General features: G+C 39.2%; 1 protein-coding gene across 4 annotated transcripts; it reads right to left on the bottom strand.

Annotated features, from left to right (window-relative positions):
- Window positions 1-498: 498 nt before the first annotated feature.
- On the bottom strand, window positions 499-27,467 carry arhgef6 (Rac/Cdc42 guanine nucleotide exchange factor (GEF) 6). Of its 4 annotated transcripts, none has more exons than XM_044363509.1 (22): window positions 27,164-27,467; window positions 25,821-25,904; window positions 23,862-23,946; window positions 20,557-20,678; window positions 19,971-20,175; window positions 19,670-19,722; window positions 19,007-19,101; window positions 17,573-17,668; window positions 16,468-16,590; window positions 12,940-13,078; window positions 12,526-12,585; window positions 11,205-11,363; window positions 9,795-9,881; window positions 9,115-9,196; window positions 8,366-8,481; window positions 7,979-8,158; window positions 6,799-6,819; window positions 4,915-5,011; window positions 4,601-4,687; window positions 4,376-4,475; window positions 4,051-4,105; window positions 499-3,033 (listed from the first exon to the last, which is right to left on the bottom strand). In XM_044363509.1, the coding sequence occupies exons 1-22, from the start codon at window positions 27,326-27,328 to the stop codon at window positions 2,911-2,913; spliced, it is 2,334 nt and encodes a 777-aa protein (XP_044219444.1). In that variant the 5' UTR covers window positions 27,329-27,467; the 3' UTR covers window positions 499-2,910. The 4 variants fall into 4 exon arrangements, with proteins under 4 accessions (XP_044219444.1, XP_044219445.1, XP_044219446.1 ...); XM_044363510.1 differs by having other exon boundaries at window positions 11,217-11,363; window positions 27,164-27,466; XM_044363511.1 differs by lacking the exon at window positions 6,799-6,819.
- Between the last annotated feature and the right edge of the window lie 380 nt (window positions 27,468-27,847).

Below are 27,847 nucleotides of genomic sequence, written 5' to 3'. Positions count from 1 at the left end.
TTACAAAGAACTGCTTGGTGACCAAAAGATGTAATGGATGAGTGATATAAGGTTTTAAAAGGTCTACCCACCCCATCCATCACAAGCAAAACACGATGCAGTGCAAGTTTAAAGTTAGCACCTCAGACATCACAAACCCTAGCAACGTGTTTCACATGTTACTGTAGTGGTGAAGTTGAATAGCACGGAAAGTGTGAATCTCTATGGAGGTGTGTACAGATGAAGTGGCAGCACACACTCACAGGATGTCATCTATTCTAGTCACCTCTTCCATCGTGTAAAGGGTTTCTTGCTACCGAATCGCAACAACCTACAAATTCCTGAGCCACACATGTGCTGAAAGCTGCATGGAAAAGCCTACCTGAAATGGATTTTCCAGTATTAATAAGGAAACAGAGTTTATGTATATGTGGTTGACACACTTGCATTTTAAATCTTTGGAGATTTCCATTTCTTAAATGGTGTGATGAAATTGATGTCAGGCAAAAACGACACTTATTATATTAAATTTTTAATAAAAGAACGACCATACCAAACATAAAGTACAGAGTGTCTAGAAAAAAAAGCATTACAATACTTGCAACAACAATAATTGCATAGAACAACCTTTCAAAAAAACAATACACACAGTGGTCTGGAGATGTGATTTCAGATAAACAAAATGAAACTGGAATTCAACCCCCTCCCACCAGTAAGCGCTTACTGAGGCTATTGGGAATTGAAAACTACAGTATATGATACGTGATAAAGACAATTCAAAAATACAGGGACAGCAATAATGTTGATCTTAATATATAACATATGATGAAACAGAGTTACACATCTGTACAGGAAGCAGACTCTCTGTAATGCTGGAAAGAATCTGGCTGCCAGAAATAACTATTAAAGATCAGCTCCGGCACCTGAGCAAGCGCTTATTTTGCTGCAGTGCCCTTGAGCAAGACACTGACTCTGCTGCAGATCAACTGGTGCTGCCTTGTACCCTACACAGTGCTCTGACCTCCCTGTGAGAAGGTGCACAAGAAAACAGGGATTGTACAGTACTGTGTTATTATTACATTTTGGATAATTTGTGATGAAAATTGGGACCTTGTTATATAACATTCAATATCAAAAGTATTGATTAAATAAAGGCAAATAGATTACAATGAGTAGACTAACTTTGTGGCGGCTGAATCACATGGCCTGGTCTATTTTGGTTAATAAAATGGGTTAATGTCATCATTATTGCAATTTCTCTACAATGACCAACCCGCTGGTCTGTCAGTAAAGCCGTCACTTATTGCATTTCAATAGCATCCACTGCTGCTCTGCAGTGCAGCGAGAGTAAATAACAGTGTTGACAGTGCACACACTCAACCTCATGAGGAAATGTACCGCTGCGGGTCCTTGGAAAGAGGCTGCACCTTGAATAGCACGTAAAGCCCGGTGTGTTTTTCAGACCCGATATATATACCCATTTAGCTTGAGCCATTTTCTGTTGAAATATTACAACAAACCACCAGTGACACTTTCAATATGTCATGCATTTAGTCCCAGTCTGGTCTTCAACTCACTTAAGTTTATCGACCCCTTCGGGAGGCACTTGAGCTCTACTCTACACCCACAAATAAATCTCTCTCTTTTTATTTCTTCAGTCTGGCTCCGTCAGCTCTGCAGGAAGGCCACAGAGGCCTCTGACTTCTCTACAATTCTTTAAGTCATTTTTTCCTCTTTTATGATTAGAAAAAATGTCTATTTCCCCTTGGCCAAAACAAGGATATTTTTTCTGCTTTTACACATAAGTGTAATTTAATAAAATTCCACACAGGGCTAATGTAAAGGCAGCAAATTATATCTATAAGGCTAACACCACAATTAAATGCTTTGATGAACAATAAATAAAGAAGATCTTTTAAAATCCAAAATACAGCAAGGCTATGTAATTAATGTTAAAATTATTTTTGAGTATATTTTAGTAAGAAGAGAAGGAGTGACATCTTTGTCATTATTCACATACTCTGTATAATAAATGATACATAGTTAAGCCTTTTCTATTTTATTATGCAGCTGCATCCCTGATAGCTTTGGACTATATATCTGAATATCGTGATTATCACATTTCTGATGCAAAATTCATACTGTAGAAACACTGTACATTCATGCAGTTTTTAAATAAACAGTCAAGGGCTGCATTTGGAAACAACTGAATGTAGCATGGTGAGCTAACCTGTTTGACTTGCTTAAACGCCAACAAAACAGCTGGGAAAGTTGTGATATGAAGTTTTGAATGTTACAAAAATGCCAATCACACATGCCTAGGAAAGCTCAAAAAATTTGTTTCCCACTGGGGATTCCTTGTGACAAATAAAATATGACGATGACATGATGTGAAGAGAAGAAAATAGTCCCCTTGGTGACAGAAGTGCATGCAAGAGAACACCTATTGAACTTGATGGCTTCAAACTCCTTTTCTATTTCCAGCTGAAGCACGAGAAGCGACGGAGGACTTGTTTTGTCCTTTTTACTTGTCCAAACTTGTTCCATTTTCTGGGGAGTGTTCACAGTGCCAGTCGCCAAGAGGCAATATGTTTGAAGCATCCCACTCCATCAGTCTTGGTTTAGCTGAGTTGGGGCTGGATCAGGAAGACAGATTAGATTTGATCATGATGTCAAATCAAGTTCCAGCACTTGAAGTGAAGAAAGTCCAAGCATCATTGTCAGAAATGGAGTCTAACTCTGCTATGTGTGATTGAAATATGGAGACACAACATAGACAGATAAACAAACAAACAAACAAACACCCCCACACACACACACACACACACACACACACACACACCCTTCCTGTCCCTTCACAAGCATGCTTACATAAATGTACCCATACACACACACAGCCGCACTAGGATGAGGATGATTGTGTGGATGTGTTCAGTGGCTGCTGTCATCCCAAGTACAATCATTCTTCTGCTTGGTCAGTTTTTTGACCACTCTCTCCAGCTCCTTACGAGACTTCTGCTCCTCCTCCAGAAACTGTTTCATCCACTTATTCTCCTGTAAAAACATACAGGCGACAACGGTATTCAAGAACTGTGTGACTCTTCCTGTCTGCATAAACTCAAATATGCATTCTGGAGTCTGACTGATACATTGCCAAGCTGATATTGGTGGATATTGGTTATCATAGATCGATATATTTGTATCAGCATGTATGTTGGCATAATATGAAAAAGAAATTTCAGAGCAGTAAACTTCAGTAATAATTGCCTTATTGGACACCTTTTTAAAGTATATTTGACTTATTTTCTCCTCATTTGAAGTTTAATAATGCTAGCATCAAGACTCTCAGGATGGCAATGTCGGTGTGTCGGTCAGTCCCCGACTTTGGTCCAGATTGAAATATGTCAACAACTATTGGATGGATTGGCTTTTTATTTAGCAACATCATCAGGTCAAAATTTTACTTTAGACCAAATACCTGCAAAACTACAAATGTTAGCTAATGTTAACTTACTAAACTAAGATGGGTGAATATGATGAACATTATAGCTGCTTGATATCAGCATGTTAGCGTTGTCATTGTAAGCATGTTAGCGCGCTGTTAGCAATGTTAGCATTAAGCTCAAAGCATCGAGTGCCCAAGTACAGCCTCACAGGAGACATGCTAGTCTCATTTATCTATAGCTATTCCTTAAAATAATTAAAACATTAATCACATTTAGTCATCAAAATTGACCTTAATGTTATATCTACACGTAAAGTCTATTGTTCAACTGTTAACTTTTTTTTTTTTACTCATAGTTTTATCCAAACATGCTATCTGTTCACATAAAACAAAATTAACATAAACTGATATTTTCTGATAAGAGACATGAGACACTCTTGTATCAAATATTGGTGTTGGCCTAAAAAAAATCAGTGTTGGTCAATGGTTAGTACATTTAACCACATTTGCACTCAAAAATAGGACATAAAGAAGAACAATACAAAACTAGCGTGTACTAACATGTCTGCACATACAGTGTAGCTGAATACTCCTGATCACATTCAATACATAAAAGTAACAATTACCTTTTTCAGTTCATGAACCTCATCCTTTAAAGCATACACCGCATCAACCAGGCTCCTGAAAGAAAAAAAAAGAAAATTATTAGTATGCGGCTACAGAGGGTGGAGTCTACAAGAAAATGGCCAAAGGTTACACTGGCCTCCCAACTCAAGGTAATTCTGTGGGAAGATTCATGTCTCAACAGCTTGAATGGGATCAATATTATATTTCTGAATCTAATTACAGAGAGACCCAAGATCCAAATACAATTAACAGCAAAGCCCTGCATGTCACTGTTAGCACGACAGCAGTGTAAAAACCTATTTCCCAAAGTAATCATGTGCTTACTTTTCCTCAATAACTGTCTGCCCGTTGCTCTTCATCTCCTCCACAATGATCTTCTCTTCCTCTGGCAGAAGCACCTGAGGCACGCACTCTTTCCGCACCGCTGCATAGACACACACACACACAAATTAATGGAAAAACTTGATTCATGGCTATATGAGCTGTTGAAGATGAATGTACAATCTAGGAAGGTAGTAGATAAAGAATAATTTCTCCACAAACACAAACCTGTGGTAGTCTGGTGCAGGCTGGCTCCTGTGCAGTACGCCTCAATCACCCTCAGTATCTGGGCATCCTCCTCCAGCGCAGCCGTGCCTATCAAAACCAGAGATTAGCATTACAATAAATACACACTTAAAGGTTTAATTCAGCAGACGGTGTCATGGTGTCACACACATTCCTGGGTTTTTTTTTTTTAAGGGAAGGTGCAGGACACAATCATCAAGAACAAATTCCGCACTTTTAATATCAAAAGACAATATTGGGCCATTTTTTTTATGCCTTTCATTATACTTAATTCTATAGTGAGACAAAACTCCTACTTTTCCTTGTTTGAACCTCGTCATCAGATGGCTTCCGCTCTTTCTTCCTGTTGCCTGGCAGGAACTTCTTCATAGGTCGCGGACTCTTGCTGGAGTCCTGATGGAGTGAGATATTTAATTTAGTATTTCTCTCTGCGCGCACACTCACTCGCGCACACACACGCTCGCACAGACTGCTACACACACCTGTAAAGCCAAGGCTCCAAACCAAACAGTATGCAAAAGCTTACAGGGACGCGTATCCCTTAACAAACAAAAACAACAAAGAACAAAATTCCATCAACGGACAAGGCAGCAAGCGTGTGGTGATGACTGTGACCAAACAGCCAGGTGACAGTATGTATCCTGCCTACCACCTCTACACAAAGTAAAAATGATTTTCACATTTTGTAAGCTGGTTTCATCAAAGACATGTTATCAACCACTACAACCGCAGTCAGGGCAGGAGCAAAAATACTTAAAATGTTCAAGATTTAACTGGGAAATACACTGTTCACAAAGCCATGGTAAGTTGAGGTGTTATAATATTTTACAATCTGTGGTTTTACAAATGATGAATTATGAATGATTTTTTTTTTTTTTTTTTGCTCCTGGATTGGTTTTGGGTCTCAAAATAAGCGTAATGCTAGTTTCGTCTTTGTGCACAGTAAAAGTGGAGGTGTGAACACTTACTGCTTACAAAAAGAAACAGTTTAGTCAGTGCTAATCTGCTTGAACCAGTGCAGAGGAAAGGTGCTAACTTGTGACTTTCACCTTTTCTCTTAAAATACTTTACATTATGTCACCTGCCTTGTGCTCTAAGCTGGAACGGAGCAGCTTACTCCAACACGCATTAGCAAACCTGATAGTAAACCCATTTATGCGGCATCCTGAAATTTTACCACAGACTCCTAAACGTCACCCCATATGGTGATGATGATAGTGATGCATAAAACTCTTTTATAGGAATCAGGAGGAATAACTGACTGCATCATGTCTCTGGAAACCATAAAACCTTTAAATGGGCCAAGGGATTCCCTTTAACGTAGGCGCAGAGCTCAAGGTGTACTTCTGCACTGGTGAGGTAGCATTTTCCAGAGATGTACTGAGGTTTTTTTCCCCTCATCGGGTCGGTGTTTTGGGGACTCAGTAGAATGCTGCTAATTTGGTGCTATGACTGGCTGCGTTTCATGTCGTACACCTGCTACATCAATCGAAGTGCACCGTGCGCTGAGATATTTACATCACTTTAAAGCTGCATAATTTATTGTTGCAGCCAGTTGCGAACTAAAGAACTTCACAAGAAGCTTGAAGACACACAACCATTATATAATATTGCTTTAAGTTGCCATTATGGCTCGAGTGTTTAACAATTACCTACACATCCAGCAGACACAGAGGACCGTTAGCATTCATTTGTAGTTTCACTTGGCGATTGATTAAAGTGGACGATGAGAAGTTAAAATTGTACACCATTATTGCAGGTTCTCATGCAACATAAAATCAACTTATAAGTAGACATCAAGGTTCTCAGAGGACTTCACTCTGTGTCTAGATTTCCAAAAACAGGTCACATGACAGAAATTATACTGTTGCACGAGGAGGCCTCTTTATTAGAAAATGATACCATACCTTGACTCAGTACAGGGAATAAGAAAAAAAACAGCAGACACGCAGGGCCACAGAAAACAGGAAACCAACGGATGACTATGAGGGAGGAGTGAAGCAAACAGAGCAATGGCATGCCAGCTCAACACTGGAGCAAACACACACACATACACACACACGCGCACACACACACACACACACACACACATACACACACACAGGCAAACCCATCCCAACCCCCAACCCCACATCCTTTACCACACACACAACAGAAACAGACTTGAGATCTAACCTTACCTTCATGATATAAGACATCCTCTACAGAAGGCAGGATGAAAAAAAGAGAGAAAAAGGGGAAATGTGCATGAAAAATACGATAAGAAAAGGATGTGATAGAGAGTTAACGGTGAACATTTTTACACCTCGTTCGCCCTTCCCCTGTTCTTTGTTTTTTGCAGAATAGGTTGATTATTTCATGTAAATAAAAAAGAAAGATATTTGGAGAAATGGGAAAATTGGTGAAAAGAAAGTTATGCAAGACTATGCACAGCAGAGAAAAAGACCCAGACAGATCCACACTTGCTTGTTTCTGTCCTCACAGTGGACAGGAATGAGTTAATGTATTTTATGTATTTAGTGCCAAAGAACTACAGAGACGCAAGGTGTCACGCATTTTCAGGTGACTTATTGACACTACTATACATGCATATGCAAAAAACAACACATCACCAGACTGTGGGAGTTCCTGATAACCGAAAGTTTTAAAGTGCTGACTGATAATTGTGTGAAAGATTCTGCCGCCCACAAGAACCACAGATTTAGCATCATGACATTCATCGAGCACCAGTAGCTTTTAACACCTAGCACATGCCCATCAGACTTGGTGATTATGCTGCCATTGTTGTAATTAACTTCCTCCGAAAAATATCATATCCTGTCATGTTTCAGCCACACCTCCAGCTCTTCTAACTATATTTTATTAACTGCATAATTCTGTTATACTGTTTGTCACTGCCTTTCACAATCACCATGCACTTTATCTAGCTAGCCTACGCATTTTGCAAAACACTCATCTATATATGTAAAGGCTTTTCCTGTTGTTTTGAAAGCCCGTGTTGTGTAGCTAATTGGGGCTTTTCAAAAACTATCTCGAGATCAGGTTGGACCAGATAATCTAATCTCATCCTTTTGAGTACTTGCATATTTTTTTATATTTTACTGAAGAGTATGTGTAGTCCAATTAATGAGTTATGGAGTTATGCATGTAAATTTTGTTGGTGTACTGTATTTGCATGATAGGTGTGAAGCGTTGTCTGCATACTGCAGGTCTGAAAAGTAGAGATTGAAAAGGGGGACAGAGTGGGATTGTAGTGTGGGACTTTTTGTGGTTTACGACACAACAATGCACTGCAAGACTGTGTATGAGATGCATATCAAAGTCGTGTGGGTTTGCTTGCATGGCTCTAGAAGTTCCCACCTCTTTGTATCCCAATGCAGCTGAGGGTTTGAGGGGAGGCGCAGGACGCAGACAGCTGAGGGACCAGGGCTTGCTGATCTTTGGTGGTTCAAGGGGGCCACGACTAATGGCGCTGAGGCTGCCCAGGTGGGACAGGTGAGTGGGGGTTCCGACCATACTCAGCGGCTTGCCTTCTACTGTCTACATGGGGCCATCAAAGAAAACAAGACAAAGAAATGTGTGAGTTTCAGATGGGTGATACACGCTGAGTCTAATGGTTTTCATGTCTGTCTCGTCTTTAAAGGTTTTTAACACTTAAGCGAGGTGCAAGGTTCACTTTTGGTATTGTTATGACTACATACAGTAAACATGTATTTGTGCAAAGTGTGTGTATGTGATCGTCCGAACCTTTAAGATGGTGCTTGCAGGGCTGCCTCCTTTGGTAAAGGGCTGAAGGTGCTCGAGCCATTCCTGTAACTCCTGGGCACTACTGCAGAACACTGTAATACGTTCGATCATGCTTCCTGCAGCACAGAAACAAACACACACACTTCCTTCAGTGAAAGTTATATATGGCCTACTCGAACAATAAATACAAGGAATGCAGTTGTCATTCTCAGTGATAATAGGGTTTATCTAGGTCTACTGTAGTTCATATTCCCCCCAAAATGTAGCATTTCATACAGTGTGATAGCAACAAATATGTGATTAAAAACAAACTTCACATTGTCAAACCTGTTGCCCTGGTTTGACACAAGGGTGTCCAAAATAATGAGATGTGTCTAAGATATGTGAAGCAACATGTTTTGGAGATTATGTCGTGTAGGAGACTTTTATTTCCTTCTGTGGGCATCAAGAAATTGCTAATTTAAGACTTCACATTTACTGGATTATCTGAATCAAATGCTTTATCTGATTTGATATCTGTTGCAAATGCCTTTTTTTAGAAAAAGTGGGGCAAGCTTGATATCCTTTTATGGACAGTGTGCAGACACCCACATGAATATTCTACAGCTCTGTCATATGAATTAGTTAGCTGAGATCAGATCAACAACTGTGAGAAACTTCAGAGTTTTAAAAATACAGTCCTGCTCTAACTTAATATTAATGCCAACTAAAGAAGGGTGTTAATGTTCTCCAGAGATTTGGATACAAACCTGTGATGTCAAAGGCATAGTGGACATTGTCTGCTTCTTCCACATGTCTTGTTACTGTGGTGCCTGTCAGTGGCAGTCTTCCCTGGATGGGAGGAACAAATGGGAGACAAAATAAGACACAAAATAAGACACTATGTCATATATATATATATATATATATATATATATATATATATATATATATATCTTATCTCATTATCACCTGAAATCAATGAAGTGAATTGGAATTATGTGTCCATAAAAATTAAAATGAGAAAAATGGAAATATAACTAATTAAAAGGTAGATTCACCATGTAAATATATTCTCTTGCTTAAACCTCCAGTAATATCTAGCAATGCAGATATTTTTTATTTTATTTGCCCAGGTTTTGAGATATAGGCCTCTGAGATTTCTGCCACTACCCAAATACAATTGATGATAATGATTTAAATATTAAATGTTGCTGTTAACATTTTTTGTTTTGAGTACCACAAATGAAATTCTATTCACCGCCACTGCACTGAGGCTGCAACAGAAATCTCACAGATATCTCAGGCCTGTGAAAACATGACCTTAATTCAGTCTGTGTCTAGATTCTTCTGGAGATAACTGAGAAAATATGTTGTTTTTTTGTAATTTGGCTAACCCAAGCCAATTGAGGACTGCTGTAGAGGACATACTTTATATGCAGTAGCTCACCTGATAAATAAAACCGCTCATCCGGGGACTGGCAGAGAGCATTACTAATACATTAGGGAAAAGCATTAGGTAGCGCTCCTCTTTTTCCTGCAAGAGACACATAAAAGTTTTGGTTCCAAAGTGATCTATAAAAGGACATACAGTTTTTGCATACATGTATTGCAACAAGTTCCTTAAATAGCCATTGTTCTTGTTTACGCCCAACCTACTGATACGAAACTAGCGATAGAACTGACACGAGTTATTAACGAGATACTGGTTTGGCAGAACTGTTGCTTGTGATATGAATGGAAAACGAGACTGGCTGACATGAAGGTTGAGTTGCGCAACAAATATAGTGACTGGTATGGTGGTTGGAAAGTGGTTGGCAGTAATTAAAAGAGGCTGAATCCAAATCTCTATCTTGGGCTTTCTTCCAACCACCGACTCAAAGTCGACCCCTACACAGAAACCAAACAAAAAAGATCAGTTTGCTTTTCAGTTTGCTTATGGCCTACATATGTTTCTGTTTTGACACTTAAAAAGGGAATACTGAATTACCACACAAGATTTATAGATACACATTTGACACATTTAGGAAATGATTAACCCTTTATATCTTTTAGAAATTATAAGACATCAATGTATTTCAAATTTAAGATAACATCAGCGCCCTTAATTTGTGTTGGTGAGATTTCACATTAGTCAAATAAATCTAGAGCACTTCAGCTCGAGGTAGAATGTTGTTGTTCACACTTCCTCCGTTTGTTCACCTGCATCAACCACCACAATGCATTCTGAATCTAGCACATATTATGCAATATAAAGCTGATGGGTGACGGCGTCACTTATCTCAGGATATGGACACAGAAGAACAGAAAATTTATTGCATGTGTCTTGATCCAATGAAGGTCAATGCAGCTGTCTGAATTGCAGGCTAAACTTTAGGACAAAAACTGGCAATGCATTTTTATTTATTTATTTATTTTTTTTACACTGGAGTTATGACTAACTGCTAATGTTTGTTATAGGAGAGTAGGGGAGGGGCCCGGCAGGCTTTAATTTAAAAAAGGGGACATGATTAATTTAATGTTACAAGAAATGACTTATAAACTATTCCAGTCTTTTACACATGGAAATGGAAATGAATCACAAAGACGTCCTTTTCGATCATTCTCAGCACATATTGAGTCACGTTTTGTGCTTAGTAATGCAATAATTCCTTTAACAGTTTCCCTTTCTGCAAAGCTTATCTATTCTCTTCGACTGGACGGAACCCTGGGGACTCTTATCTGCAGCTTTCACTAAAACGGCTAAATCCTCACAATTAAATAAAGAAATGGCAGTTGGTGTTGGTTATCAAGTCATTCTGGGCTACATTCCTCCCTCCCCTTTAACCTCAAAATCTTATTCCATCAGCTGTCTCCTCACTTTGTCTCTCACCTCACTGGACCCATTTTTCACATGGACCTGGGACATGTAGGCCACGTGACCCAGGCTCTTCATGCTGTCTCCCTCCCAGCCACGCACTGGTTCTGACAAGATCTGGAGCTCCAGGTTCTTGCGCTTCCGCAGGTCCTGGCATTGCGTCTAAACATGTGCAAATATACACATCATTCAGTGAAGATGAAAAAAATGTGTCATAATAATTCATTAAAATTATTTAGATACAGAGTGCAGCTTTTCACAAATATTATTGCTTTTCATATCAGTTTCTAGATTTGATTTCCAAACTCCATAATCTAAAAAAATTGACACCAACTCTTAAAAAAAAATGGTGGTTGCTTAATTGTAAAAGTAAGTATAGCATGGTCTCTTGCCCTTTAGAAATATTTAGTAATGAGTGGCAGAGAACATTTTTTTCCAGTGTGGATACCATTTACTTAAGTTAGTTCTATTTTTAACATCTTTTTCATAGGTATAAAGGAGTAACCTGCAACATTAAATAGAACATTTTCAGGTGCTTGCTAGGGGTTCTCCCTCTTTAGACCAGAAAAATGACAATGCAACATATGTCATTTTCCATTGCACATTACAAACAAAAAAGACAATCTGCAGGAGTAAAGCAGAGATATAACTGGCATTTCTTAAGTGCCTGCCCACCCAACCACACAATCAGAACACACAAAGAAAATCAGACTTGCAAATTACAATAGTCGGTACTATGAGACATGTTTTTTTCCCGCTTTCTTGTGCAGTAGTTGTGCTAAAGAGACATGTGTGAGTCACCACATCTATTCTTACAAAGAACTCGGAGCTATACCGGGGAAATTGTGTCTCACAGTGATGCTCACTGAGGTACACAATGTGGTTGCTTGTTTCTAATCCTTCTTTTCTAAAATGGCATTTCAGTTCACACCCACTGTTGGAACAACATAATCACCAAACATGTAGCAGAGAAAAGCTCAGACATGTTCATTATTTCCCCGCCCCACCTCACTACAACTGCCCAATCATAAAACTGTCAAACTCTAAACAAATAAGTCTGTCGAAAATAACATGAAAAACCAACAAAATCAGTAGAATACCATACATTAACTTTGACACAAAACAGAGTCTTGAATTTCTTCAGGTAAATAAATAAATAAATGACAACAAAAATCCAGTGGATTTACAATCCAATAATTGAGAATTGACATGACAGGCTTACATGCTGTTTAACTCAGCCTAATCCCTCACAGAGATTAACAAAGCTGATATAGTTTGAGTGTAGTTTAAGCATGCAGAGCCCCCCTGGACATCCCAGACTTACCACTAGGCTCCTAAATCCAGCTGTTGCCTTTACAATATCAGCAAAGTCTGGATGGGCTTCCTGTGGTAGAAATATAGAACACATCAGATAAAACGTAGCTTCCTGAATAGAGTCCTCTAAATGTTAAAGCAAGTGCACATACTAGATATACTGTGATATACAGAGGAAGTCAGGAATTGAAAGGGCTTACGACTCATTTCATTTTCAGTTTTTAACTTAACATTTATATACACTGCTAGATATTACTGCTCATTTATTAGAGATAAATAAAGTTACAGTAATAGTTAAGAGCTGTCCATAATGTAGGGACAAACATACAGTATGTATATTACATTATTATTATTATTGATCATTTAAGAAATATATTTAAATCAAATATTATTTCAGTATAACTTTAGACACTTTGTCCTGTACCTCCACGTGTCTCTCCAGCTCCTGCAGCAGTGTGGGGTACTTGTCCAGCCTCATGAAGGGTTTACTGAGACTGGTGGTCAGGGTCAGGATCCCTGGCACGCTGGCTCCCTGGCTCTCCATAAACTTGTCTAGTTCCTCACTGTTAAACATGCACAAACACACACTTCTTTATGCACAGTTAAAAATAATGACTTCAAGGTTAAAGGGCACTTCAAAGAGGCAAATTTTAGACAACATGAGGACTTGATGGTACCAGGAAATCACTAGTGCCACCATAACCATTATTTAATAATTCCCCCCTATTAACATTCAGAGTAAATTGAAAATTTGCCTCAATATAAAGTTCATGACTTTCACTTAATATGTCTGTGAGTTAAAATTCCATTTCAACATTGGATGGTACCCTTCCTGGGCTGGGATTCCTGTATTTTGCATACAATAAAGATGGTTGTTCTATGACGTCAATTTTGGCATATGCTCTATAGTACAAGAGAGTAATTCATTAAACATTATGTTATCCATGTAGGTTAAGTGTAAAATGTATCCTAAAACTAAAAAAAATAATAATTTAAAAAGTAATGTTTAATAATCAATTTACTGAGTAATAAAATGCAGAGTATGAGCCTAGCAAGAGACCATATCATGGTATATTTTATATTGATTATTTGGCCCATAATAAAAAGATGTAAATGAAAATGATGACTGGACTACAGCACTAAATTGGTTTGAATCCTACTCAAAGAACAGGGACTACTTTGTGTCTATAGGTAATTACATATCTGAGCAGATACAAATGACATGCAGAGTTCCCCCGGGGCTCCACTCTGGGGCCTCTTCTGTTCAAAATCTACATACTCCCATTGGCTCAGATTATGCAAACTGATTATGCGGACTATGGTCCAATACAAGTGCATTGAACAAATCAACAATTGGATGTGCCACAATTTTCTTCAATTAAACAGAGATAAAACTGAAGTAATTGTTATTGGAGCCAAGGAAGAATGATTAAAAGTCAGTACTCAGCTTCAATCAGTAATGTTAAAAACCACAAACCAAGCCAGAAATCTTGGTGCAGTCATGGACTCTGACCTGAATTTCAACAGTCACATTAAAACTGACAAAGTCAGCCAACTATCAACTTAAGAATATATAATATTATATAAGGATTAAAGGACTTATGTTTCAGCAGGATTTGAAAAAACATGTCCATACATTTATCTTCAGTAGACTCGACTATTGTAACGACGTCTCTCTAAGAAATCGATCAGATAGTTGTAGCTGACTCAGAAAGCTGCTGCTCGAGTCCTCACTAAGACCAAGAAAGTGGATCACATAACTCCAGTTCTCAGATCTTTACACTGGCTTTCTGTCTGTCAAAGAATTCAAAATACTGGTTTATAAAGCACTGAATGGTTTAGGGCCAAAATACATTTCTGATTTTCTGCTACATTATGAATTATCCACCTCCTATCTACCTAACTATCCATCATTCACCTCCTCACCTCTATCTACCTCTCAGGTCGTCTGGGACAGGTCTGCTTTCTGTTCCCAAAGTCAAAACTAATCCTGGAGAAGCAGCATTCAGTTTTTATGCACCACATATCTGAACAAACTCCAAGAAAACTGCAGGTCTGCTGCAACTCTCAGGTCTTTTAAAGGTCAGGTCAGGTCAAGTCATGAAATTAAACTCAAACCATTTTCTAATGAAACCTTAAAAACAGCCCTAACAAGAAACCACTTTTACAGGTTACAGTATTACTTAGTATTGTGGGGCTCACTCATACTGTGATGACTGTGAAAAACACACAGTATATCACACCTGGACCACAAGCAACTGTAATAGCATTGAAAGTTTAAAAGGCAGCACAATGTCTTGAATTTCTATTTTGTACTTTTGCTCTCAACTGCGACACATTGAATTCACTGCAAACTTGCCAATGTACTTTGAAAGTAAAACCATTCATGAGTTTCCGTGATCCAAAACTGCAATCATACAGTATCCTGTAGTAACTGGTGTCATTGGGTAAATGTCAATGTCACAGAAAGAGTCCTGCAACTGAAACTCAAATGTGCTTACTGTGAAAAAGTGCTTTGCTTGCCTGTCAACATAACCACAAGTCTATATATCCTGTCAACAGATGGCTTCCTGTGTGTAATTCAACCTTTTCTGCAGCTCACAATAGTAGGACCTGACAAGACACCTCACACATCACTCAAGATTCTACAATTTTAACTGCACCATAGACATTTTGCTATTTCACTGTGATTTATGAAATATTGACAGGTCCCACTCAATGAGGATGATACGTTTGAATAGTTTCTTCGATGAAGAAGAACTCGGAGCAAACAGGAACTGTATCTGTGTTCAGTGTATCTGCTCAAGACTAAGTTCAGCCTCCTGGTCATTTACAGATGGGAAGCCTGACACCTCGTGGCTCAAAGCTAAACTACAGTTCATCAGCTGCAAACAAAACAAACAAATCCCACAGCAAAGACCAATGTAAGCTTGTAACAAAAAAAGAACCCAACTGTGAATACATGGGTATGAATTCACAAAGTATGCAACTTATGAGGTCATTAGATTGGTTATATTATTGGTTCTCAATGTATTTAAAAGTTAATCTGAAGCTTATATGAGGCTTCAGTAGTCTGAGTTAGTCATATCAAGAGGATCTCTGCCACATTTATAGTCTTTTTAAACATCACATTCCTTCTTTGTGTTTCCTCGGACAGTGATTCCCTTTGAGCTATGGTGGAAATATAGTAACAAAAAGAGGGACTTTGGCACTAATAAGACTGTAACGTTGAGAGATATCTACTTTGAATAATTTGGATGACTGAAATCTTGTGGATTTTGGCCCCCCATCACTTACATTGCAAGTGCATTATGAAGGGATCATCTAATAGCTAGTATGAAAAGGAGGAATGATTACAACAAGAAAACCTGTTTCAATGTTCATTTGGGCACCTGACTGTTGTTTTAAGACAGAGTTGAAAAATTGTGAACCTGTCCTTTAAAACAAAACTATTTATACTGGTGAGGGTGAATGTTCAGGTTGATTTTCCCTTCTCAGATAGTTTAATTTGAATAATTTTTACAGGCTTGAAGAGGTGAAACTATACAGAATTTCACAAGAAAAAAAGCAAAGATTAGAGAAAAGTTTTGTGTAGCAGAATTGAGTTTTTTCTTATTTCTTACCCAGGAAATCATCTCATGACCCCTTCAGTTCATCTTGTGACCCCTTGTGGGGATACAAACCCCCCGGTTGGAAACCACTGAATTGAGACTGAGTATTTTATGTTGAAAGATGTTTCTGTTTTGGAAGAACCTTGGTAACGCATACAGAAATCTCTGCCTGAAAAATTAAGCTAAATGAGTTAACTCGGTTGTCATGTGACAACACTGCAATACGTTTGCACTATTCAACCCAATTTCCGAAATACCTTCAGGGTTCAGAATCAGACCTTTCTTTGTTGTGGTGGTGAGTGGCTGTGCTGTGCTGTGCTGTTGTGTGTGCAGGTGCTGACCTGTGGTCAGTGAGGATGCAGACAGCTGAGGGGTGGCTGGAGCAGTAAGCCAGGTACAGAGTCTTGATCTGACACATCATGTTTAAGTAGCAGCCTGCCACTCGCTGCTGGCCCTCTGGGACTCTGCAAAGCCAGAGAGACAAAGACAAGGTCAGAGAGGTGGTAGGAGTGAAGAAAGAGGAAAAGGGTTTGGGAAAGAAAAGAGAGAGAGATGCAGAAAGAGACTAAGAGAAAGGTTTGTAATGATGATAAACTGAATCGTTTCCCTAAAACTGAAAAACTGTCATTATTCAGGGTGTCTGTGAGTTTTATCCTGTTGAAGACCTTTTTACTGGCAGGTGGACTAAAAGACCATTCTTGCAATTTTGAAACCTGGCAGAATGCAGGACTTTGACACCAGACTGATTTCTCATGATTAACAGAGCACCACAAAACATAACATTTAAGACAAATATATGAAGTTTCAAGGCCTCAAGCTCAAATGATATAGTTTAAGATATTTTAAGAATTTAAGGGCAATTATTACACAAAACACACTTTAAATTTCGATTAGCCATTTTCCAAAACGTCTCACACCTGCTAAGATGCATGAATGTATTTTCTTTGCCCCAGGGCAATCATTTGTTACCTACAGTTGTTGATGTCAGAGTTTCACCACCAGTGCATGAACACACCAAAAGACATGGAGATTTTTCAAATCAATGTGTGCAAATTGAAATTTGGAAAAAGCAATTTAAAGGTACCATTTTAAGCATTTTTTAAGTCTCTGCAAGATTATTTATTACCATGAAGAAATTTGTAGAAAGAGGTGGTTGTCTGGGAGGAAGGAAATGATTGCAGAGATATAATCAAATATGGTGTGCCTTGAGGAACACATAGCAATAATGTACTGTATAGTGTGTGTGCAGTTTTGCAACAGACCTAAAACATAAATGAAAGCTAGAATTGTCCTCTAAAAGCATGTAATTATGTCTTGCAGAACACACACACATAGATGCACCTGTCCAACCAATGAGATGATTAAATTACAATAGAAAGACTGGGTTGAATTCTACTGTCCAAACTACAGATGTTTTCAAAGGGGGCCGAGTCCAGAATGACTTACTTAGTACATTCCTCCAAAGAAACACACAGGCCTTGCTGGAAGGTGAGGATCTCCTCCAGGTTTCCACACAGGGTGGCGCTGTCTGCACTGCTCAGTCTGAAGATAGAAACATTTTGAATAAGCGTAGAAGACAATGACTGTTCTATGATATGCACGAAGAGAGAAAGTTGATAATAAAGTAAAGAATTATCATTAATTACAATGTAAATAAATCAACACCTTTGCCTGAAGATGTTTTTCGAGATGAGAGTAGTAGTAGTAATAGTAGCAGCAGTGATAGTAATTAAAGGACCAGTGTGTAGGATTTAGTGCCATCTTGTGGTGAGAAACCAACTAAATACGCCTCACCCTCCCCATCCAAGCGTGTAGAAGAACCTACAGTGGCCATAAAACTTGTGAAAAATGCAAAAAGCCCTCTCTAGAGCCACTGTTTGGTTTGTCCATTTTGGGCTACCATAGAAACATGGCGGTGCAACACGGTGGGCTCTGTGGAAGAAGACCCGCTCCCTATGTAGATATAAAGGGTTCATTCTAAGGAGGGCTGCTCAGCTATGACAAAAATCATAATTACGATTATTTGGTCAAGATTGAGATCACGATTATTTAACACGATTACTCGTTGACCTCCGAAACATCATGCATTTATTGAACTTTAAAAAAAACTTGATGTCTTATAATAATAATAATAATAATAATAATAATAATAATAATAATACTATAAAGACTTTTAATATATGGTGTGTATTATAATGTAATTTTTATTTGGTATACAAAATGTGAGAAAGGATTGCTGAAATACTACTCTCGTCCTTTATGGCCACTCCCAGCACTGGTACAGCAACAGCACGGATGGCCGCGCATCAAACTCCATGCAGCAGCTGACTTGACCAGGTTTTCACAAACAATGGCTCACATGACCTGAGCTGAACTAAACATGCCACAGCCTGGCTGACAGTGAGTTTGGGCTTTTAGGGAAGGGCAAAAGTACACCGCTGTAAAGGGACTTTTAACACAAGACAAAATGAGAGCATCATTGCGAAACGGAATGTGGCATATTTTATCTCACTTATCTTGTTTTCATAATCATTGGAAGCCAAAATCGAAATTGAAAATAAAATTTGATTAATTGCCCAGCCCTAATTCTAAAGTAATGAAAATAAAACGATTCTTATTTTTAATGGGATTATACACTAACTAAAACATGCTTATGAATGTTTTATTCAATTTCTGTCAAGTCTGTTCTGCTAGACGCCACTAAATTCTACACACTGGACCTTTAATACATTCAAATTCAAGATTTTTGGATCATCCAGTGAACCAAAGAGATTTTCCAGGTAATCCAATTTCCCCTCTTCCTGAAGTGATATATTTTGGTGATGTATATGTGATTTGCATATTAATGGCTTTGTCTTTTCTCCTTGTCATCGCTCTTACTTGTCGCTGGCTTGCAGGGGTCGTAGGTAGCAACTCAGTACTGTTTGTAATTCTTTGACAAACTCCCGCTCATGTTCCAAGATGTCCTGTACCACCTGCAAAAGCAGCACGATCAGCAGAATATATAATGTTGATGTGGTCAGATTCCAAGAAAGGACAGAGAACTTGTTAATAATCAAAAAAAATCTGAATGATTTATTAGTTCCACATCAGTATTCTGGGTATTTTTAGTACATTTAAACAGTGAGAAAACCAAGTGATGATCAAGTGTGATTTAAAATAGAGAAGTTACTCATTTGTTGAAGTTAAAAACAGGAAAACTCTATAAAATGTACAAAAAGAAGAAAACGGATATGTCAAGAGGACATGCTGCTCTCCTGCTCTGAAATGTTTTTGATAATCTCAGCTCATTTTACTCTGCTAAATGATCAACCAAAGAAATTGATTTCAATTGATTTCAAACAACCAAAATCTCCGATTAGCAAGCAAACCTGCATTTTTGAGAAACTCCATCATACAGTTGAGATAAAAGAAACTGATATATGATGAAAATATATGGATTTCTGCTTCAAGCATTAATACGAACTGTATAGAAAACACACACAGTGTGTAAGTGAAGTGCCATAAACAATATATATTATGTTCTGCAAAACTTTCACTCACCACGCTGTAGTAGTTCTTTGTCAGCTGAGTTCCTTTAGGAGACACTGGTTTCTCTGTAGATGAGATGAGTGACAAGGTTAAGATAACAAATTCGGAATCATTGTCAAAACGATAACATTTATGTTGACTATCCAGATACTGATCCAATGTTGTAAAGACAGCAGCTTTTCTTGAACAATTTAGAAACAACGGCATCATCATACCTTACTATAAAACCATCATTTCACTTCCCAAAATACTGTGAAAAGCAGATTGAAGTGAACTTTTAGCAAAAGTCCCACGATCATGCACCCGAACTCACCGCAGGGTTTGACCTCACGGACGTAGTTGCTGGGGAACCAACCCGTCTTGCCGTTGAGTGTGCCTTCCCACCAGCCTCCCTCTTCCTGCCGCGTCACAAGGATCATGTCACCTTTATTGAACGACAGCTCGTCCTCATTGTTCTGTTTGAAGTTGAAGCGGGCCTTCACCATCAGCTGCCCACCCCCACCGTTCTCAGACATCTCCTGTTAGAGCAGGTCAAACATCATTGAGAGTATCAGAAAGAATATCCGTATGGATGTGCATACATACAGTGCAATGAAAAAAAAATAACTATCCCCTTTTTTGACTTGCACATTTTTCATTTAAATTTGGGTAAATCCTTATAAAAGTGTGCATGAGACAGAAATAGTAAAAATGTTTTGTGCTTCTCTTTATAAACATATTTTTGTGCAAGGGAATGCAATATCCTGTCCTCTTGAGTAAAATAACTACTGCAACCCACAAATTGATCAAATTCAACGTAAAAAAAAAATGTGCAAAAGGGGGTGAACATATTTTCAAGCATGTAAGAGTGTAAAAAACAGAAAGACAGAAAATCTAGATATATATAGAAGAGACCATACCACTGATTTGGATTGTCTACGCAGAGAACCTTTGGATTTGGCAGAGGAGAGCGTGTGTGAGGACGTCGACTGACTAGGAGAGGAGGCACCGGACTGCGAACATGACCTCTCAGCAGCACAGTCTATGGACACACACAGAGGAAACACGGAGCCTCCGTTATCTAGGTTTCAATGCTGTTGGAACTTACGACTCTCTGGTCTTGTCCTCATCAGGTGAACAGCATAACATCATCTTGAAAACGCACACATACATACACACACACACACACATCACAACTGACGCAGGTGCACAGGGGCTGACAACCTGATGATAATTCATGCAAGTATGGTCCACTGCTCTGCACAGCCCTAGGACAGTGAACAGATGCGCGCACACACAGACTACACTTTTTAAATGCCTGATAGAATCATCTGATTTAACCAAAACTGGCACTCTGCTCCAAAATAACACCAAGCAGCTGCAAAAAAGGAAGGTAACATGTAGTCTTCAGATAATACAGTATTTGTATACACTCTTAGTGTCCTACCTCTCCTTCACAAGCATTTCCTCACTTTAAAGTCATGTATTGCTTAGTATATGCGGGTAATATTGTGTTTGTGTACATATCAAATCAGTAAATCTTTCATAAAAAGATGTATTTTTTTATAATATGCAAACTAATACATAAATAAGTAATATACAGTATATCTCAGTGATGACAGATCCAGTCAATTTCTTGGTCCTAGCAAATACGTCCACCCTGACTAACTGACACATATTAACATAATTTCCTCCTACCCTGTCTCTGATCTGCAATGCAGTCCAGCGAGTGACTTGTGGAGAAAATCAAATTCATATTTATGTCACTAACATCCAACCTCTCTACAACGCTGAGCCGCTGCAGCAGAGGAACAGTGATTTAGGGTCAGTAGCTGCCAGCTGTCTTGCTCTGTGAGTGCAGGCCTTGAGATGCACTGACAGAGGTATCAATTTTGTTGCCAGCACTCACTTGACTGGTGACACATGGCAGCAGGAACACACTCTCTGTGAAGACTCCCTAACAAGTGCCAGCTGGATGCCAGCCAGGTCCACTGTCTAATTCTTGTGTAATATGCGCCCTTAGCCTTCATGACCTCTCATTCAAATCCAATAAGGAGTTCAACTTGGAAGCCATACAATTGACACTTAAATTGACACTTAAAATAAACACTTAAGAGCACTTTCATATACAAGCAGTGAAATATGCAATGGTAAAACTTTTTTGCGTGATCTTGTTTTATCAGCAAATCATCTGGAATCTATGTACTGTATGTTATGATGATGAAATCCTTGAGAGGCAGCCTGGAGATGGTTCCCATATGCTGAGACATCAGGGTGCATCACACTGAAGGCTAACTGATATGATAAAGACACATGCACACACACAAGCCTACTGTAACAGGCCCTTCTGTCTGCTACGCTCTGTGGTTAGCACCGTTGCTTGTTTTTGTATGCAGGCTATGCTCGAACCATTTACCCTAAACAAACACAATTGCTGTGCAGCCACTCACAGACACACATAATGCGGGGAAGCACAGCAAGGCTGGCAAAAGGGTCACGAGTGAAAGTACAGAGGCCTCTTATGTTTAAACACATCTACTAACTTGTGACTAATCCACTTCAAATCAAGTTCACTTCTGACGACCGCTGAACAGCTGCTGGGTATAGCCAGCCTATGAAAGATTTGCATATCAAGCAGAAGAGCCCAGCGCTGACAAAGACTTCAGGTCCACATCTCACACTGTGACACACATCATCCCCTTCATTTAAGCTCACTCAAGATGTTGATTACGCATTAACAAAAGTCAGAGAAAAGTGTTGGAAAAAGATTGTTTCCAACATTGTGAGGATCTGCTGCACCTCGGGCCATTTTCCACTATTGTTGGACATTTTATAGACTAATATATTAATCAGACACATAATTTACAGGTTAAATGATAATGGAAATAATGTTTAGTTACAGCTCATCTCCGCTGTCACGCTGGCATAACCTAAGGCACACTAGTCAGGACAGGAATGTCACAAATAAATGTTCTCATATAGCTCTGAACATTATGCATCTATTATCAAGCATTCAGTAACATGCAGAGGCAGCGGATTGGCCTCAGAACGCTGACTAAATAATTCTAATGTTGGTGGTTCTCTGGCAGCTGTGAGCTGGAAACTGAAGGGAGACTTTTCAGTGCCCTCAAACAAGGACTCTCCAGCAAAGCAGTTAGCCCCAAACTGCTGTAGAGCTGCTGCACTGCGAACCATTTCATGCTGCGTCCTTATTGAAGACATGCACTTGAGTAAAAGGGTGCCTGTCTAAAAGTGATAAACTCATATTAATAAATATACTGGAGCTTAATTTGACTGTACAAAATACAAAAAAAAAACTACTAAGCAGGATATTAGTCAGGATATATTGAGCAATGGATGCACATGAGTAAATATGGCACCCAGCATGACACAAACACACACTGCCATACCAGCTGCCCACGGGTAACACACCCAATCACGATTTAGAAGGGCTCAATGTACAAAACCAGAGAAAAAGGACATAGACCGACACCCATCTTCAACATGGTACTTACACAAGGCAAAAAGCCTCACCTGGCCACTCCTGATATGTAGCTACATGTAGAGTGTATTCGATATTTAAAGTGCCTTTAATGGAAAGTTTACACAAAGACAGTGGAGGGTTGAACACTGAAGAAACATTTCATGCAGTACGTAGCCTAATATACAGATTTCAACTATAGCTGCAACTAACAATTATTTTCATTATCAATTAATCTGTTGATTATTTTCTTAATTAAAATAAAAAATGGATTAAATTAAATCAAATTAGTCATTTGATGTATAAAATGTCGAAAAATGGCGAAAAACGTCAATCACTTCAAAAAAATCATCAAAATATTCACATTTAAGAGGGTGGAACAAGAGATTTAGCATTTTTTCTTAAAGAATGACGATAAATCGATTATCAAAATAGGCAATTACGTTTCTGTTGATCGACTAATCGATTAATCAACTAAATGTTGCAGCTCTTATTTCTCCTTAAGTTTTCAACATCATTTTGTTGAACACATGACTGGACAACACACAACACCATGGGCTCTGGGAACTTGTATTGGACATTTTTTCACAATTGGCTGAAATTTTACAGACCTCACGAATAATTGATTACTTGAGGAAACAATTGGTAGATGAATGGATGATGAAAACCATCATGTGGCCTTGTTATCAAGCAGTCCCCAAAATGAGAACCTGGAAGTTCAGGGAGTGACAGCACAACTCTTACCTTGAGTAGCAAAGTTGACTGCCAGCAAAGTGGTCAGGACCTTGCCAAAGTTCTCACCAGTGTATAACCACTCTGGTTCAAACCCCTGGATGGAAAAGGAAGAGATAAGATCAGACCAATCCCCTCCCAAAAAAAATCTGTTCATACAAGACAGCAAGTCAGAATTAAAAATATTTCTACTGATCGCACACAGACAGAGAGACACACTCAATTCAGGCTGCAGCACAAATAACAGAGAGACACAAACACAGACAATGAAAGACACACAGGGATTTGAATAAGCCTATAACAAGACAGAGATAAAAACTGACATGTTGAGCGTGACCCATATTTTGTGACTTAGTGGGTTGTAATAAAACGGACAGTGCCAGACTCATTTGCGATTCGCTGTGCACTTGCGCACACACACAGATGCTCTCTCACACACACACGCACACACACACACACACACACACACACACACACACAGAGTCAGACAGCTATCTTCTTTCCTTCAGCAGATAAGGTTTCGCATTTTAAATAAAACATCTTAAATATAGAGTTTGAGTAGTACAGCCTCATGCGATGTGTCCGGCCTCATTCAGAGTTAAAGCAAGTGTGACCATCACATCTTTAGGTATGGGATCAGCTCAGGTTATACATGACTACGAAGATTTACTCAGGTTGCTTTTCAGCACATAAAAAATAGCTAGAATTTAATGTTAGCTTTATGTGTAATGATTTTGTAACACTACTTTTAAAAGTAGAAAATACTGGAGAAAAACATTTGTATTAATAAATTAAAATGAAAGATTGAGTGACTCTTACATCACATTATTGACCTCAGAAAGTAAAAGTGATAACTAACATTGACCATGATCATGAATACATGCTACTCTAAAATGACTGTGGTATATAAAATCTGAGCACACAAATCATCTCACTCAGTTCATAACGCGGCAGAAAGAATCAGAGGCCTTGAGCAGTTATTGACGCTTCCTCTTTCTGCATCTCAGGGCAGAAGTGAAAGCAGTATGACTGCTTTCTTTATACAGTCACAGGACAAACAAGCACTATTTGCTATGGCAAAAAAAAAAGAGAGAAAAAGTTCTCTAAACATGATCACATCACTGACCAAAGGATGGGCTGGGCTCACTGTAGCACCACAGACATCCCCTGGCTGATACATTTGACAGTGGCTCTCCAAAAGCTGCTGCCCATGAGCTACTGGCTGGCCGCAAAAGGTCTAATTATGGGCTACAGCAGGATTGGTGGATAAAAGCGCAAGGGGACCTCCCAGACATAACAAGCCAGCTGGGCATAAGTATTGAACCGCTTGAATTTGCAGTGAGCCAGGATTGCTGACTCAATTAGCTGTTTAAAGAAACCAAGTGATGTGACTCAAGACCAGAAAAGATTATTTATAAAGCGGGAGGAGAAATTACTGTCCAGTGTGGCGGTCAAAAACAGGCTGGCAGAGAGACAGAGAACACTCCCAACATCTGCAAATCATTTGCCCCTTTCGAACATCTGGATATCTTGGCGATACAGGCCAGTAGTGTATGCCTTGGGGGAGAATCTTAAACCTGCAGCAACCAACTAATATCAGTGTCACTGCAGCACAAGAGAGATGGGGAATTTTCAAGGAAGTAAACACCGTGAAAACTAAGTTTTGACAACAGAGGTACTAGTCACAGAGGACAACAGTTTCGTTCCTGTCTGCTCAGTGGGAGTGACTGACAGCATGCCTGTTTATGTGGCTCACTCCACATGGACGTGTGAGGAAAACATATGCCAGCAGGGTAAGCAGATCACAACACAAGCAAGAGTGTAGGCTCTATGTAAGTCCTCTCTGTAAACTGCAGTGGGCTAAGAAGAAGGCTAAGTAATGAGATAATGATAGAAAAAAGGTCGGCCCATGTCAAAACATTGCACGTTTGTTACTACATGAAACTTGACAGAAACACTGAAGCAACTTACCTCCACTTTCAAGGACGAGCATCCTCTTAAAAACTCTCTGATGTTGGAAATGCAGTCGGCTTCAGTTCTCGGATCCTGGCAATACTGAGCACACACACATACACACAAACACGCGAAATAAATATATAAACCTCAGCTTAGTAATGTCAGATAGACATCTGACACAAGCACTCATCAGACGCTGCGGACCGAAGCTATACTGTCATTTAAGCTACACATGAAAAGGCGTAAAGTAACATTGTTGTAGTGATCCGAATGAGATAACCTACAGTTTACAAAATAACTGTGGAGTCTTCCTGCGTCTCCTTCATGCATACATAACCATTAGCGGCACTGAAGTGTCAAACTCGCAACATTTAAGCCAGACATCCGCTTACTTTTATATCTTTCAATATAAAATCCTTATTAAAAAGGTCGCGAAGAAGACCTTTGGCTTTTTTTTGTTGATTTTAGGCAAAGTCCGTATTATTCTTTTCAGAGTTACATGTGATAGCCACTCAAAGAAAGTGGCACTCTAGACAGAAAAAGTAATGATACCAATTGGAAGTTACTACTTCCTGTATTATTCTAGCTAGTTTTTAGAGAGAGGACGTCGCACAGTCAAGACCCGCCCTCCTCTGCCTCTGATTGGCTACTCCCCGCTGCCTTCGTTGCTTGGGTTGGTTAGGTTTAGGTATAAGGAATGTAATTGGTTAAGAATAGGGCAAGAATATCACGGTCAGCCAATCAGAGGCAGAGTAGGACGGGTCATGACTTCGCCATCCTAGGAAAAAAAAATTCGCACAACCGGGAAGAACCGTCCCTTTCAGGAGGAAGTGACGAACAGTTTCTGCAACTGTTATTTATCATTATCAACTTTGTCATCTCAAACTAAGCATCTGTTACACTCACGTTGTGTTTCAACACGTTAAAAGAGCTGCAAAGAAAAGTTGAGTCCGGTGAAATCCCCTGCTTGGGCACTCATGTGGGGTCCATATGTATACTTTAGGCACTCTTGCTACACAATTTGTTCTGTTTTTGGTGGGTGTCCACACCGACTCACTCATGTCAAGAATGCGGAACGCTTTTTCTTCGCTTCACAGGAAACCACATCTTGAAATCTCACATCTGAAAGTTCGCGAATTACTGCTTTCATGTGCAGCATTCCGCGTGACACAAAAGAAGAAAAAAAAAAACAGGCTTAAAACTTCACGGCTCAAGTTTCTAGCTACACAAAATGAAGGGCCTGCTGCAGGGGAAGTTCTTGTCCGTATCATTTTCAACAAACCCCTCCCTACTTTTCACCAAGAGCCGTCGATCATTTGGCATTTGTAGACTTAAGTTAACTTATATCAACAACTCACCTTGGGCGTGAAGCCAGGTATGAGACGCTCCGTGAGCTTGCAGAGGACAACCCCATCCTTCAGCGATGTTTTCAAAAACTCCTCCGGGTCTGCTATATTCTTTTTAGGCGAGCTGAGCACTCCCAGTGATATTAACCACGTTACCGTCTGCTCCTCTGGATTCATAGCTCCAATAAATGATCATTGCCTAAGCACGCATTGCTGAAAAAAACTGGCGGCCTGTTCCGTATCAATATGCAACTCACATCCGCACTTCTGCTACAAGTTTAAAAAAAAAAAAAGCGGCGGTGGGGGGAAGGACGATCGCTGTTTCTACACGCGAAACTGATGATCACCCCTACTGGCAAATAGGAACCTCAACAATAGGCAGCACTCTTTTTTTTTCCTCTGAAAAGTAGCATATGCTGGCAGAGGGCATTTTTTTCTCATATTGCATTACAAGTCAAGTTGCAGCAAGGATCAGGAAACTCCGCCAGTGAGCTTATCTCTTGTGCATCAGCATATTTCGCAAGAGAAAAATGTACCGTCTACTATGTGATTAACGTGGGGTGTTAGTAATAAACTGACATGCCCTCTGCGGACACTCATTATCATACAAGCCTTGAATTTTCTTGCATGTATATTGTTTACATTTTTTATTGAGTTGAAAATTAGTCATGTAGATTCTCCTGATAGCAATACACG

This window comes from Thunnus albacares, chromosome 10 (genome assembly GCF_914725855.1).
Source record: "Thunnus albacares chromosome 10, fThuAlb1.1, whole genome shotgun sequence".
Taxonomy (NCBI): domain Eukaryota; kingdom Metazoa; phylum Chordata; class Actinopteri; order Scombriformes; family Scombridae; genus Thunnus; species Thunnus albacares.
The sequence above is the reverse complement of the archived record's forward strand: the minus strand, read 5'-3'. Positions and strand labels throughout refer to the sequence as shown.